The following is a 14,891-nucleotide window of genomic DNA, read 5'->3' as shown; positions in this document are numbered from 1 at the left end:
TCCAATACAAGCAACACAATTGTGACCAAGACAAACCTTTTAACATTGTTAAAACATGTAGTTCAAAAACTGAAGGACAAGTTAGGGTGGAAAAATAAATAATAATAATAACAATAAATATCGCTGGTTCCAGCTCAAAATGGCAAAATATTATAAAAATGTACATTGTAGAAGATCAAGAGTTGGACAACAAGAGAGCAAAATGAATTCATGCTTGGCAAGAAGATGCATGGCGTTTCAAACTCAAGAGCATGTGGTTGCAAGTCAGCCTCTCTATCCTCTATGCTACACATCAACTGTTGAATCTTTGTGAATTGAAAGGGCACACTATTAGATTTGGTCAGCTTTGGGACAAAGTTTAAACAGCTGTAATTCAGAAATTGTGCATGGTACTTCAGAGTGATGTCATCTGGAAGCCTATACAGTTTGAAAAATCATCAGTCAAAAGGACATTTGCGTTATTGGCAGACAAAATGGAAGTTGAATTCTGCCATATTGTCTTGTATTCGTTTTTGTTACATATGGCTTTGAAAGACATCTACAACAAATGTCGGTTTTCTACACACATGATGCAAGAAATCCGATGCGCTGGCTAGATGAAGCGTGATCTTATCTACAAAACACAAGTTAAAAAAGAGCCAGACCTAGTTCTGTCTCTTCTTGTGTAGTAATCCCCTCAGAATGAAACATCACCATTACCATTATGACTACACAGATATACACCTACTGTGGTGTACCTGGCTCCCTGTTTCACTAAACAGATAATCAGTGTCACGACAGGCTCAATGTCTGTGGCTGTCTTTGAACCTATAACCTTGCGCTTCAAAGGAATGGCTTAAAAAATTAGCCGTTTCTCCTGTGCAATGCAAACATAGTCCGATTTGGCCCACGTTTAAACAACTGTAATACAGTCGTATTTTGACATATTAAGGTGAAATTGTGCATGGGACTTCAGGGTGATGTAATATGTGAAGCCCACTGGATTTAAAAAATCAGCAGTCATAAGGACATTTGCATTATTGACACACAGACATTGAGGCATTTACATTACATAACATTACATTTGGTCATTTAGCAGACGCTCTTATCCAGACCGACTTGCAGTAAGTACAGGGACATTCCCCCAAGGAAAACACGGTGAAGTGCCTTGCCCAAGGACACAACGTCATTTTGCACAGCCAGGAATCAAACCGGCAACATTCTGATTAATAGCCCAATTCCCTAACCGCTCAGCCATCTGACACCATTTACATAAATATGTCTGATTCAGCAGTATTGTGTAGTATTAATTTTTGCAAAATGACGTTTTGAAAGACATGTATCCTACACATCTATAACACATTTTACAAATAACAGATTTATGGTTTATGAGGAGAATGGTTTTGAAGGTTGTCCCAAATTTGGACAGTACAAGAAACTTCATAAGTCTGACGTTATGGGTCCTGATACTTTTTTATTCCCCATGAGGAATAAGGTATGTATACACACTTTTGGCGTAATGGGGTGAAGGGGTAGTCACGTAGACTTTGGGCATGGCTTATAGCGTCACCTTTTTGAGATATTGAGCCATTTCATGGAAAATAGCAATAATAGGAATACTAACAGTTACAATAGGTTCCGAACCCTAAATATATGAGAGAGAATATAGGTTTGGCCTTGCCAAAGGGCAAGCACACCCAAATATGTATGAAAGAGAATATAGATTGTGCCTTGCCAAATGCAAACACACCCAAAAAGGTACATTTCCAATTAAAGTGCTGTGCGCTTTGATCAACTCTTAGTTGATCAAAAGTCTAGATTAGTTTCTTCAGACCTCATTCCTCATTGTAAAGTCAGAAATGACAGAGTGGTGTAGTTGGAAGCTGAGTTCATTTTATCACTTGAGAGCAAGGATGGAGCAGATGGGTGGGTCAAGTGTGGATAAGCAGGACAAGCACAATTCAATTAATTTGATGTACACTGAGAATAATTCATGAGTGCATCAAAATTAACAAAAGTATTTACACTCCAAAAATACATTGATACATTGACAAATAACCACTGTCGACCAAGGTAACTGGTATTATTAAGTGTGCTTATTGTTGGCAAGGCACAATACTAGTATCTCACATATAATTATTAGGGTTCCTCCGGTAGGAGGAAACCTATTGTTTTTGTTAGTATTCCTATTATTATTATATTTCTCCGCTAAATGGCCCAACAGCTCAAAAAGTCCTGGACCCGATTTTTTACAATTTGGCCCAATGATACAACAGGTTCCTCACTACTCCCACACGTCTAGTGGCCCATGTGCGCCCATAAGTGGCGCTATAAAACACGCCCAAAGTCTACGTGATTTCCCCAGCGCCCCATTATTCCAAAATGCCTGAAAATCGGTATACGGGTCAGTGACGTGGCATATCAATTCTGGTGTCCAAACCATATTCATGATATAAAACATATTTACATTTTTAAATACATACATTAAATGACTCAATCTTCCCGTCTTAATTAGTCATATGAATATTCAATATAAATAAAACAATCATTAAGGAATTATTTAGCTCAAAAGTCCCAAAATGTCATTCTGGGTAACTGTCCCAGCTTAAAATCTAAACATAAAAATACAAAAAATATATATATATATTAATAAAAGTATTTCAAATATGCTCGGGCATAATAGTACTGATGTTTTCAATGATACCTAAACATGTAGTGATAATACTAAGCTTATAAACAATTTTATGACAGAAAGACTTCTGTCTCCAAACTGTGATTTTTTAAATGTCAGTCCTGGATAACAGACATCAATGACCATTTTGGATCATAATGCAATCTGAAATGTCATGTGACATCATATTGTATCAAAAAGAAGACCCAAAGGAGCCCCAAAACATGTGCCAAAGTAAGTAAGCGTCTCTTCATATGTTGATATTTTGACCTTTTCAGTCACTGGTGCACTTTGTAGCAATAGCAAGTGTCCTTTTGGATAACACTTACAAAACATTTATAATGTTTTTATATAAAAAAAACTATCTATTTGATCTAAAAGATTACCTCAAAGTGATGATAGCTAAGTAGTGATTTTCCATAGGTGGTTAAGTTAGTGCCTGATTATAAAGATTTTTTTTTTTATTTGTCATTCTTGGATAACAAAAATTCTCTGTTAGCCAGGACATGTCATTCGTAATCTAGAATGACATGTATAACAATCTAGCTTTTTATTAGTATTTGTAAACTTTTGGGCATACTTATAGTAACATATTAACATTTTTTACATATTTGTATGTTTTCACCCCATATCATCTCCTTAATTAATCTTGATTTCATATGATTCCATGGGTCACATGGGTCATCATAATTTATTTGAATGTTGTAACGTCAGTCAAACATGAATAATGTAATCATTTATTAATGTCGCAACATTTGATTAAAGCCTTAGTATATAGATTCTGATATTTTAAGGTCAATTATGTCCTTCCAGATGCCTCTGTCTAATAAAGAGAGGCAGAGACGGTTCAGAGCCAGGAAAAATGCAGATGCAGAAGCTAGGGCTGAGTATCTTGAGAAAAAGAGAGCAAGGTATTATAGTGATAAACAAGTGAAGTGATGGTATGTAACAAGCAAACTTGGAATATTCTTAAAAATAGGTTCACACTAATTAGTTTACTAGTTTAATTTGTCAGACTATACCCGTGGCCATTGTTTGAAGCCATATCATTTTACAGCGTTACTGTCATATTTTGAAAATAAGATTGTAGTTAAATTGATGTGATCACAATCTAATACTTTTATTATTATTACTGTTTGTAGCTACTACAAATCAAGGCCAGTCCCCAAAACACCTGTACGGCTGATGAGCCCTTCAGCTGCAAAGAAGAAAAGGGAGCAGTGGAGGGTAAACCAGAGGAATCGGAGGGAGAGAATAAAGCAAGTCAAAGAACTAATGAACAACACTCCAGTCTCAATGAATGGGTCTACTCTTGGAGAACCCCAACCCAGACCACTGGATGACCCTCAGCCACACTCACCCAGAGAGCCAGATGTACCTCAGCTACAACCACCCAGAGAACCACAAGAGGATGTCCAGCCACTTGCTTCGTCTACCCCAGAAAGAAATGATTGCAACATGGCAATAAAAAGCCAAAACAACAATAAACTAAAGAATACAATTGTCAAACTTAAAAGGCAACTTGCTCTGTCCCAAAAAAAATTGGAGAAACTAAGAAAACGTCTGCATAGGGTTAACAAAACAAGTGCTGCACGAGTCAGTGAGAAACACAAGCCACGTGGAGCCAAGAAACTCTCTGCAGTAAAAAAGGCAGAGGTTACTCGCTTCCTGTGTAGGGATGAAAATAGTAGACTTTTACCTGGAAAAAAAGACACAGTAACAAAAAAACAAGAGAAAGTTCAAAGAAGAGTCCTACAAAAAACCATGAAAGAACTACATTTACACTACAATAAGGAAACACAAAAGGAACTGACACTGTCATATAGACAGTTTGTGCGCTTGCTCCCATTCTACATCACGGAACCTAAAACAAGTGATCGCAACACTTGCGCCTGCATTGACCACGAAAACGTCCAGATGCTTGTTGAGAAACTATTTCAAAGTGGCTTTGTAAAAGTGGCAAGTGTTTCACAGTTGTTGGCATCCATTGTGTGTGATCCTCTTAGAAAAGATTGTATGTATCGTGTTTGTGTTAAGTGCTGTTACAAAGATGTGGAAATAGCTCCTCAAGAACAGAACACCACCACCACATGGCTACAGTGGAAAAGGGTCAAGACCACCTCTGGTGAGAAGGAATTCACAAACTTTGTGAAAAAGCTGAATGTGGAACATGGCAGGACCTACAAAGAATACTAAATGAAAAACTTGATCTGCTTGCCAAACATCACTACAACTGGATACACCAGGTTGAGCAATGCAGACAAGTGAAAGAAACCATCAGTGACACAGAGGTAGTGGTCCACATGGATTTCTCGGAAAACTATGCTTGCAAGCTCCACAAAGAGATTCAAGCTTTCCATTTTGGTGGAAGTCGTAAACAGGCCACAATTCACACCAGTGTGGTCTACACATCCCATGGGAGCCAATCATATGCCACAATCTCGGACAGCCTTCGCCATGATGAAAGAGCAGTGTGGGCACACATTGAGCCAATTTTAAAGAAGTTGAAGGAGCAGAAGCCCACTCTTACATCCATCCACTTCATGAGTGATGGGCCTGTTACACAATATAGAAATAAGTGCAACTTCTATCTCCTGACAACGCTGCCCTTTATTTGGGGGTTCAAGGAGGTGACCTGGAATTTCTCTGAGAGAACCCATGGTAAAGGTGCACCTGATGAGGTGGGTGGTGCTGTAAAGCGCATGGCTGATCAGCGGGTGAAAATGGGAGTAGATATTCAGACACCAAAAGAGCTCTATGAAACTTTACAGACCTCAGCCTCTTCTATCAAGTACTTTTGGGTGTCAGAAGGACATCCTGAAACAAGATGAAGCTGTACCAGAGAAGCTACCTGTTGTGAAGGGCACAATGAAAATTCACCAGATTGTGTCTCTTACCCCTGGAAAGTTTAGTCACAGAGAACTGTCCTGCTTCTGCAGCCGAGGGAAGGGTTACATTTGTGACTGCTTCAGTCCCAATGAAGTGGACATGAATCTGTGTGAATTACCCACCAGTGCTCCAGCAACAATACCACATCATACTATGACAACAGATATTGTTGGAAGGTTTGTCATAGTTAAATATGATGCCCAGCCATTTGTCGGCCAAGTCCTAAATCTGGTTGGTGATGAACTTGAAGTGAGCTGCATGCGACAGACAATGGGCAGAAATGCCTTTGTGTGGCCAACAGCCCCAGATGTAATATTTTATTACGTGTCTGACATGCAAGCCATCCTATCGGAGCCTGAGCCATTAACAAACCGCTCATCACAACTATGTATCCCTGACTGGGACACATTCCAAAACATGTGGTGACATGCCCAAAACATGCCCACACTCATGATATTGTCACAAACATGTCTTTAAGTTCATTTGGACATGTTCAAAAGTTCCTATCTTCTCTTAAATAAACTGATTTAAACTCGTCTTAATAAATGTTTGCAACTCAAATGGTTAGATGAGGTTATAAATGTAAATGTTACTCAAAAAGTATCATCTCTCTTTAAATGTATTCTCTACATAAAATATGAAATTTGTTAATTCCTAAGTGTTTTATAAAAACTTTATGTAATGTTAAGTGAAATTAATCAATTAAAATTTTTATTAAAACATTTAAAAATCATTAAACATACTTGTCAATTTCTCTTATTTAGTTTCAAGTTTGAGTGTTGGTAAGAAAAATGATACAAAAGATGGTTTTTATGGTAATCATGAAAATTATTGCAGAATGTCCTTCCGTCTAACAGGATGTAATTCTGGCTAACAATGACAGAGCCAAGTAATTTAACTCATATTTTTGTGTTAAATTACACAAATCTGTTATTTGTTGAGTTAAGGATACATCAATAGTCTTGTTTTCTGTACTGGAAAACTTTTTTTTTTTTTTTATTCCCCCCAAAATTACGATTTGATTTTGAATTATGAGTTATCGACAGCCAGAAATGAGCCCATGTCTATATGAAATGAAACATGTAATTGCATATATACGCAACACTCAAAAAAGTATTGAAAGTCCTTAAATTTGATATTATTGTCAGTTTTTTTTCTCCAATTTTAAAATCCTTATCCATCATTCACCCATACATGCCTTATTTCTCAAGGGGAACAAAAAAGCCTCAAGAACCCATAAGGTCCGCCATGATATATTTTGCTGTACTGTCCAAATTTGGTACAACCTTCAAAACCCTTCTCCTCATGAACCATAGATCCAATCGACTTGAAATTTGTTACAGATGTGTAGAATTTATGTTTTTATAATTGGTCAAATTGAATAAGAAATGCAATACAAAATGGCTGAAAGGGGTGTATTTATGTAAATGTCCACATTGCCTCAATATCGTTGTGTCAATAAATCTAATACAATTTTGACTCATGGTTTTTCAAACCTAATAGGGTTCAAGATGACATCACTCTGAAGTACCATAAACAATTTCACCTTGCTATGTCTATATATGATTGAATTCAATTGAATTGCTCCACAGCACACGCTCCAAATTCTCACAGGCTCATCCTGCTCTTTCACACTAGGGTGACCAACTGTCCCGCTTTGCGTTGTGTCGCACAGCATTTTCACCCCTTGTCCCGCACGTCGCATATTGAATATGCTGTGCGATAAAGCGCAAAGAGGGACAAGTGGTCAACCTACTTGACACATGCGCGAGCTTGGCTAGACGCACACACATCCTTTCTGGAAATGGTGTGCTGACCAAGCGGCCATTGTTGTTTTCAACTGGAATCGCTTGATAGCCGTGTTGGTGGCAGCCACGTTCGGTAAGTCCAATGTTTACACATTTTAAGCTAAAATCAATGATTGGGTTCAGGAAAGTACACTACTCTTGAATTATGGTGAAGGTTTGAGCACTTTGAGCCCTTTAGATCGTGAGTTTGAAGTGACGAAAAACCGAACTTGAAAAGTAGCTAGCTTTTTCCCTCTGTGTAATTACTGAATCATGTAGCATCTCAGCGAATTCATCAAAAAGGTCGAGAAAAAGGTAGAGGAGGGCAGCTTTTAGGAGAACAAGCGATTCCCCACAGACCTGTTGGCTCAGAATTTTGATTTGGGTCGTGAAAGTCTTTGTAATAAGCCTATGCGCCAGGGAGACCGCATAGGCTTAGCCATAACAGCCATGTTTTGGTCGCATCATGTTCATAAGTTCACCATCACACAGTTCGGTCGACACCAAAAATGTCGAGGAAGGCAGCCTTTAGGAGATGTGGGACTGGTGCTTTTAGCCAGATGCTCCGATTATTTTTGTGATTTGTGGAAAACTTGCAAGTGGAGTGAGACTGCATCCCGGGGATACATTGTTTTGACTTAGCCTCAGTGACAGACTCGGCTCGCTCACTCACTGGCAGTGTGTAAACAAAATCGTAATTCAATAATTCTAGTCCTAAAACGTCAGAGAGGGCTGCTTTTTGTAGACAAGAGTCTGCTGAAGATAGCCAGTATACAGGATCTTTCAAAACAAGCCTATTTCATTTGTCATTTTCCTGAGAAAGCGACCTACGTTAGCCAGGCTAGTTTCACTCGGTCAGCCTATTTAAAGGTCTCTGACAGTCAGAATCACTGTTTACAGGCAAAGGTCGAGCTGGTCTTTCATGGAAAATAGCAATAATAGGATACACATCTTTCAGATGTGTATATTAACCAGTTTAGAGCTAAATACTCTTGCCAGAGTCTGCAATCGAGCCAAATGTTTGGAGTGACTTTGCATGGCCGGGTCTCTATCAGTTTAACACATTTGGATTCAAGTTCAAGTAATGCCACTGCATTTCACAGTCAAAACTGTAGTTTATGTCAAGTGTAGAACTGACATGGATCCTTTCTTCACTTTTACAGGTCTGGAGGGTCATGCAGAGGCCTGCTCAACAGAGTTCAACAGAGGATGCTGAGAGAAAAACAGATCCCTTCCCAGTGTTTGGGAAGATTACTGTATATTTCCACTTGCGATTTGTATTTCCATCGTAAATTTGGTCTTTAATTTCAATTGGAAGTGGTATTAAAAGGTCTTAAAGTCTTACATTTAACATGTTTACACCTGTAGACACCCTGTGAAGCCCCCACCCCCCACTCCAGAGACAGTTGTGACAGAGAGGTGCAGACATTAAGTTAAACATAGTTATGCCTTAAGAGTAGAGTAAAAAACAGAGATTAAATGTGTAAATGGATGTTGAAAAGCAGTTCTCTTGAGTTGGTGCATGTCAGTTTAGGCAAATGTTGTCTTTTAAACCTCTAGGTTTAAAAAGAATTCAGATTTGATTGGAACTCTCTTTTATACATTTATAGTTGGATTTGACATTTAACAGCCATTGAATTCATTAAGCAAGTTATTTAACTCAAACAACCATAGTACATATGGTATACAAAGCTGCAGTCAGATTTGGCGAAATTGTTAGCTTGGATGTTATCTTGACATATACATGGGGTCGTTGATGATGCGCACGCAGCTTCAAGGCAGAAAGACGCATTCCATTTCAGGAGACTCCGAGACCTTAGCGCGTCACTAGCATCTCGTCATATCACGCAGTCGGTGCACAGCTGGATATTCAGCGTCAGCGCTCTTGGGGACGGCAAAAAACGCCAAGACTTGTGGAAAATAGTTTGGCTACAACAGCTATGTAAGGGATTTCAGTTGTTGCGTTCGTTCAGTTAGATGTTTGTAATATTGTTGTTTGTTAGTTAAAATAATCTTGTTGGTCACCCTGAGAGTGCATGTTGTGTGCTTTAATGGGAAGTGAGAGTCGGCCATTATACATCAATATTTGCAAGGAGTTGGTCATGGGCTGTGCCAGAGCCCAGAGCCATAGAAAAAGAGAGTTGCGACACGCTTTGATCTTGCCGACACGTGATCACGTGGTTCATGTAGCTCGCTGTAGTTCCGAAAAACCCCACTGCTGTCAACCGATTTGAATGGTTTTCAATGAAGCTGGCCAACGGAAGTAGCTTTCTCAGGCAAATGACGAATGAAACAGGCTCGGTTAAAGCAATTATATATTCTGGCTATCTTCAGCTGATTCGTATCTACAAAAGGCAGTCCTCCCTGACGTGTTTGGTGTAGAATGGAGTGAAATACAACATTGTGAAAACTCACTGCCATTAAAACACAGGAAAAAAGCTAGAGCTTTTTTGTCACGTGGTTCCAGTAGCTTGCTGTAGTAAAAAAAACCCCACTGCTGTCAACCTGTTTGAATGTTTTTTGGCGGGACAGACAGAAGCACCGTCTCGATTCACGGATATTTTCGGTATATTAACACATAATGTCAATTGGTTACTGGTGTGTTGTATCATGTCTGATACTTTATTAACATTTATTTATTACGTTAACTTATAATACATAACGCAAATATTGTGAAGCAGAGCTAGAAATGGCTAAGCTAGCTACCATACTGTACCAACTGTACATAACAAACAGTAGCCTAATGAGGACTATATTGTTCCACTTACCGTTTAACCTTCGACTGTTGAAGTAAATGGGACTTGTTAAACGTTTTTTTATTCATCAGCCCACTTACAATTTACCACATTAACAACACTTATATTTGTAGTACTTGATGCAAGTTGAATCTAACCATTATCACCAGCAACTGTTCAATATAAAAAATAGAACAGAATATACAAGACAACCAACTGTATTCAATAAAACATTATATTATATGGCAACGACAGTACGAGCTTTCTGATTGGCTAATGGGTAGTCATGCCAGCCGCGTATTGCCCTCCTCGCCGGTCTGATACAGATCCGTATTGCCCTCTTGACGTCAGTGTAATAAACCTTGCCTCCGCTATGGTGTAGTTAGTCAATGCAGGCTAGTGAGAGTACACCCCTGGACATAGGAGAGGGAACTCAAGGTACAAAAATGTCACTTTATTTGAATTCATAAAATAGAGCATTGAGCCAGGCACACAGATCTCCTGGCCTTAGAGTCCCGCACTTAGAAACCCCCCACCGGGCCGACCTCGGTGCCTGTCACTTGGGCTGCCCCTCTTAAATAAACACCCCCACGGGGCACGGCAAACATGTCCTTACACTACAAACCCACGCTCAAATCCCCCTAGGGCACTGCACGCATTGGCCACATGGTGCTATCACACCCACACTTCACCGCAAAGTCAAGCTTGTTCTCGGGACCACTGGTGGGGTCTCTCTTAGGTACGGGTGCGCAGTGCCTCTCGCGGTACTCAATTCTCCGCTCTATTCTTTAAAATCGAGACCTAAAACTAATCATGTGCGGCTACCTACACAATGAACAAGGGATAGAAATTAGAATCATGTACTCAGCTCTCCGGGGGTTCGGGACCCTCCCCTGGGGTCTGCGCTTTGAGGCCGCTCCACAAACATCAGGAGAGCCTCCTCCACAGGCTGGGAGCGGACAAGGGTACGCCTATAGCCCCGCTATCTAGGTCGCCCGCCAGGAACCTCGCCCTGTCCCCCCTCGCTGTCTTCATGCCGGCAGCCCTAAATGGTCTGCGAACGCCGCCACCCCCCGATTGCGTACAGTGTGTTTTAACGATTCGCGATGTCCACCACAATGGCTCCCAGACCAACCACTCCCCTACCGACCTTCTCCCCATTTATACCCCTCTCGACATTCCCCTCCACAGGTGCAGCCACTTGCCCAATTATCAGTGCAGCGCTTGACCGCTCCCCTACTAACCCCGTCATTCACTACATCAGCTTCAAAATGAGCAATATCGACGAGTCAGCTGCTGAGTTTTACTTTCCAGATGATGCTGAAAAGATTTGTCATCAAAAGTGAGGATGAAGACTAGACTCTTAAAATCACTTGAGTCGTTATTTTGTGTTGAAATTAAAGCCATTTTAGCAGAACCATGTTGTGCGCTTTCTATCAAAAGTAATGAGTTGCTAGGCAACACATGAAACACACCGTGAGAAGACTTGAGAGCTAGCTACAATTAGCCTAGAGGGACCATTTATTTTCGTTTACAAAATGAAAGGAAGCTAAAAATGCCATATCGCTCGGTCGATACGTTCCAGCCTCAGTTTGATATTTCCCGGCATGACCTCACTCTCGGTTAGTAAGTAGTTATTATTGACATAAGACAGACTATAAACCAACAAACTTCTGGTTATGATACACGCCCTCTTTAGCTAGCTACAGTGTTGCTTAGCTCTATGTTAGATACTAGACCTACAGTCTAGCTCTAACTGCATTTAGAATCTAACAAAATATAATCTTACAAAAAATTGTATCTAAAGTTGGCTATATGAAATACTACTAATAACAATACAATGTTTGGAATTAAAGGTCGCGTGAGACACGCTTTATTTCCACATTCCTCGATAACAATGGGAGTCTATGGAACTGTCGCAACTCTTTTTCTATGGCTCTGGGCTGTGCCATAGACCTATTGCCAATGAGGCTATTCTTGATTGTAAATTGTCTGTGGTTCTGGATAATGTCTTCAAGCCATCTTTGAGAAATTCGGGAATGTGTTTTGATTGTGGGAGACAATTTTTGGTCGACATCTAAACCTCATTCGTCCGCTACAGCATTTCTGCTTTGGCTGACTTGCGCTGGGTTGATTTGTGCTGGGAAGGAGGTAAACAGCAAGGATTGGGATAGTGTGCGGGCAGGTGTGTTTTTATATAGGGTGAAATGGAATGAGAAATGTAATACAAAATGTCTGAAAGGGGTGTATTTATGTAAATGTCCACATTGCCTCAATATCTTTGTGTCAATAAATCAAATATTATTTTGACTGATGGTTTTCAAACCTTATTGGGTTCAAGATGACATCACTCTGAAGTACCATCAACAATTTCACCTTGGTATGTCAAAATATGATTGAATTTGAGTAGTTTAAACTTTGACTGAATCTAACAACGCTTACCACAGAAGAAACAGCTTACTTTTTTATACAGTAACTGAACATGACAATATTCAACACTGAGAACAGCTCAATGTACTGAGACAGTGACCTGCAAAGTATAAGGTTGTAGGTTTGAATCCAGCTGGAGTCTTTTAGCCTGTCTTAAATTTGAATATCTGTTTAGTTAAACAGGATGACATCATTATGAAATACCGCAAATGCGCAATTTCATGCAATTCCACTTTGAAATGTCAACCGCTTCGCAACCTTTGTCCCAAAGCTAATACTCTGCCCTTTCTACTCATACATTCTCTACAGTTGGTGTGTAGCAGAGAGGATAGAGAGGCTGCCTTGTAACCTTATGCTCATGAATTCAAATCCCCATTCAGCCTATTGTAGTTGGCCCAACATGAAGTAGTTTTGCTCTCTTGCTGTCCAACTCTTGACCTTCTAGAATGGTCATTTTTTTTTTAATTTTTTGCCATTTTGCGGAGGAACCCGCATGCAGCTATATTTATATAAATGAATATATTTATATAATTATTATTTGTTTCCAACCCCAACTAGTCCCTCAATGTTTGTAGTACTTACACATAAATTGTGTCAAAAAGCATGCTTCTATACTCGTTTTGACATGGGAGACAGGTAGAACCGTTTGTGTGCCTCTAATGTTGCCCCCAAAATCTCACCAGAAGTCGCTGTTGGCACTCTGAACATCGCTAGAAGTCACTAGATTATGTAATGACATAAATCCAAACTAAATTGGACCCCTCGTCCACACACAGCTCAGCTCCGGCGGGGCCGGGGGGGGGGGGGGGGGGCAGAAAACGTTTGGGAACCCCTCCTATAGTCAACTCCCTAGTTAATCTCTATCCTCTACCTCTTTATTCCTCCAGGTTTATAGAGTGGATCCCTGAGGTTCCTGCAGATGTGCGTTGGCTTTGGGGGGTGGCTGGGGATGTTTACAGGCAGGCCTGGAAGGGAGCCACAGCAGAACCCAACAGGTGAGAGACAGGACAAGCTCCTTGTCCCTGTTAGTGCTGTTTGGGCTGTAGTCTTAAAAGCCTTTATGTTGTACTCCCACCCTCTGTAGAGGGAATAAACACACTATATGGGGAGGTAGGTGGCAGTCAGTCAATCATACCTCTAAGTGGCTACTACAAAGATAAAACATTTCTAATCTAATGTCTAATCATAGATTTCTTTTTTTTTGTGGGTTATATCATACATGGGTGAAGGAATACCTTCTAATTTTCATTCTTTCTTGCTTGCCTATTTTTAGTTTAGTAATAGTGGTACCCTGACTGAAAGCAAGTAGAATAGTGGTCGATGAAAGGCTTTTTAAGCTTAAGTGACCCCCCCTTGTCTTTCACAATTCACAGTGAGCCCTACATGAGGAATTGCCTGAGTTTACCACCCACTTTAGAGCAACACATGAGCAGAGACCGGCCGCTGTCGCTGTCTTCCCACTGCCAGTACTGAGAAATCCCTACCTCTTTATCTACCTTAAACTTTGGGCCCAGATTATGCACCCATAGCCTCGCCCCACAACAGATTAGCTTTTTTGATGGTTCAGAAGAAGAGCCTGAAAGTCCCATGCACCCATGACTTTTGCTGGAATATCAAGCTCTTGCCCCCACTCAAATTCCAGCCATAAGGCTGGATGGAGTGTGTGAAAAGGTGAAGCAGGTGGATGAATGACAGTCAGATCATGCAACCAACTAACAGCGGGAACCAGAACTGTTGCTATGGACGAGGTAATTGTCTTCACTTGACTTTTGTTCACTTTGCTAGGCTACTAGAAAACAGTATTGTGCCCCCCAAAAAAACAAATATGTGTTTCTCTTTAACACTCAATTATTCGTATTAAGAAAATCTGTCTTCCAGGTTATTTACTAGATCACTGTAACTGTCAATACCTGTGTTCAGGCAAATTAAGCTTTCATTCAAATTACATATGGAAAGAGAAGACCATAGGCACCTGAACTGTGAGCTAAGCTGTCTTTCTTACGACAAAGAATGTCCTTACACAGAACTGTCAAATAAATCCATGTCCATTGCATTTACTTAAAATTCTCACGTCATATTATAATGCCATATCTAAACTTGTAGCATAATTCAATCACAGTTGTTGTTGGGATATCATGAAAAGTGTAGATAAGTTGTAACCTTGTCGTTCCCACTGTGTAGGGGTGAACATTGTCCTCTAATCTCAAACTGTTAAAAGTTTTTCTTTGTCATTGCAAACACAATAACATCAATAAAGTGAATTTAAACCTGTATTAGGTAATATTTTTAAATAAATTCAAATATGAGAAATTATCAATTTTTGTCTGAACTACCACACTTTCTTCCAGCTCGAGTTTGATTCACAGTGGTTTCACACAAAAAAACAAGGAAGAAGGCTTG

General features: G+C 39.9%; 1 protein-coding gene across 1 annotated transcript in view; it reads left to right on the top strand.

Annotated features, from left to right (window-relative positions):
* The window catches only part of pnpla3 (patatin-like phospholipase domain containing 3), a 59,954-nt gene extending 45,793 nt beyond the window's left edge, over nucleotides 1-14,161 (top strand). Inside the window, 2 exon segments of the mRNA XM_047023269.1 lie at nucleotides 13,379-13,486; nucleotides 13,865-14,161. Coding sequence (XP_046879225.1) covers nucleotides 13,379-13,486; nucleotides 13,865-13,964 — 208 coding nt within the window. The 3' untranslated portion in view covers nucleotides 13,965-14,161.
* Nucleotides 14,162-14,891: the final 730 nt, after the last annotated feature.

Source organism: Hypomesus transpacificus, chromosome 7 (genome assembly GCF_021917145.1).
Source record: "Hypomesus transpacificus isolate Combined female chromosome 7, fHypTra1, whole genome shotgun sequence".
In the NCBI taxonomy this organism is placed as follows: Eukaryota; Metazoa; Chordata; class Actinopteri; order Osmeriformes; family Osmeridae; genus Hypomesus; species Hypomesus transpacificus.
This window is presented reverse-complemented; position numbering and strand designations above follow the sequence as displayed.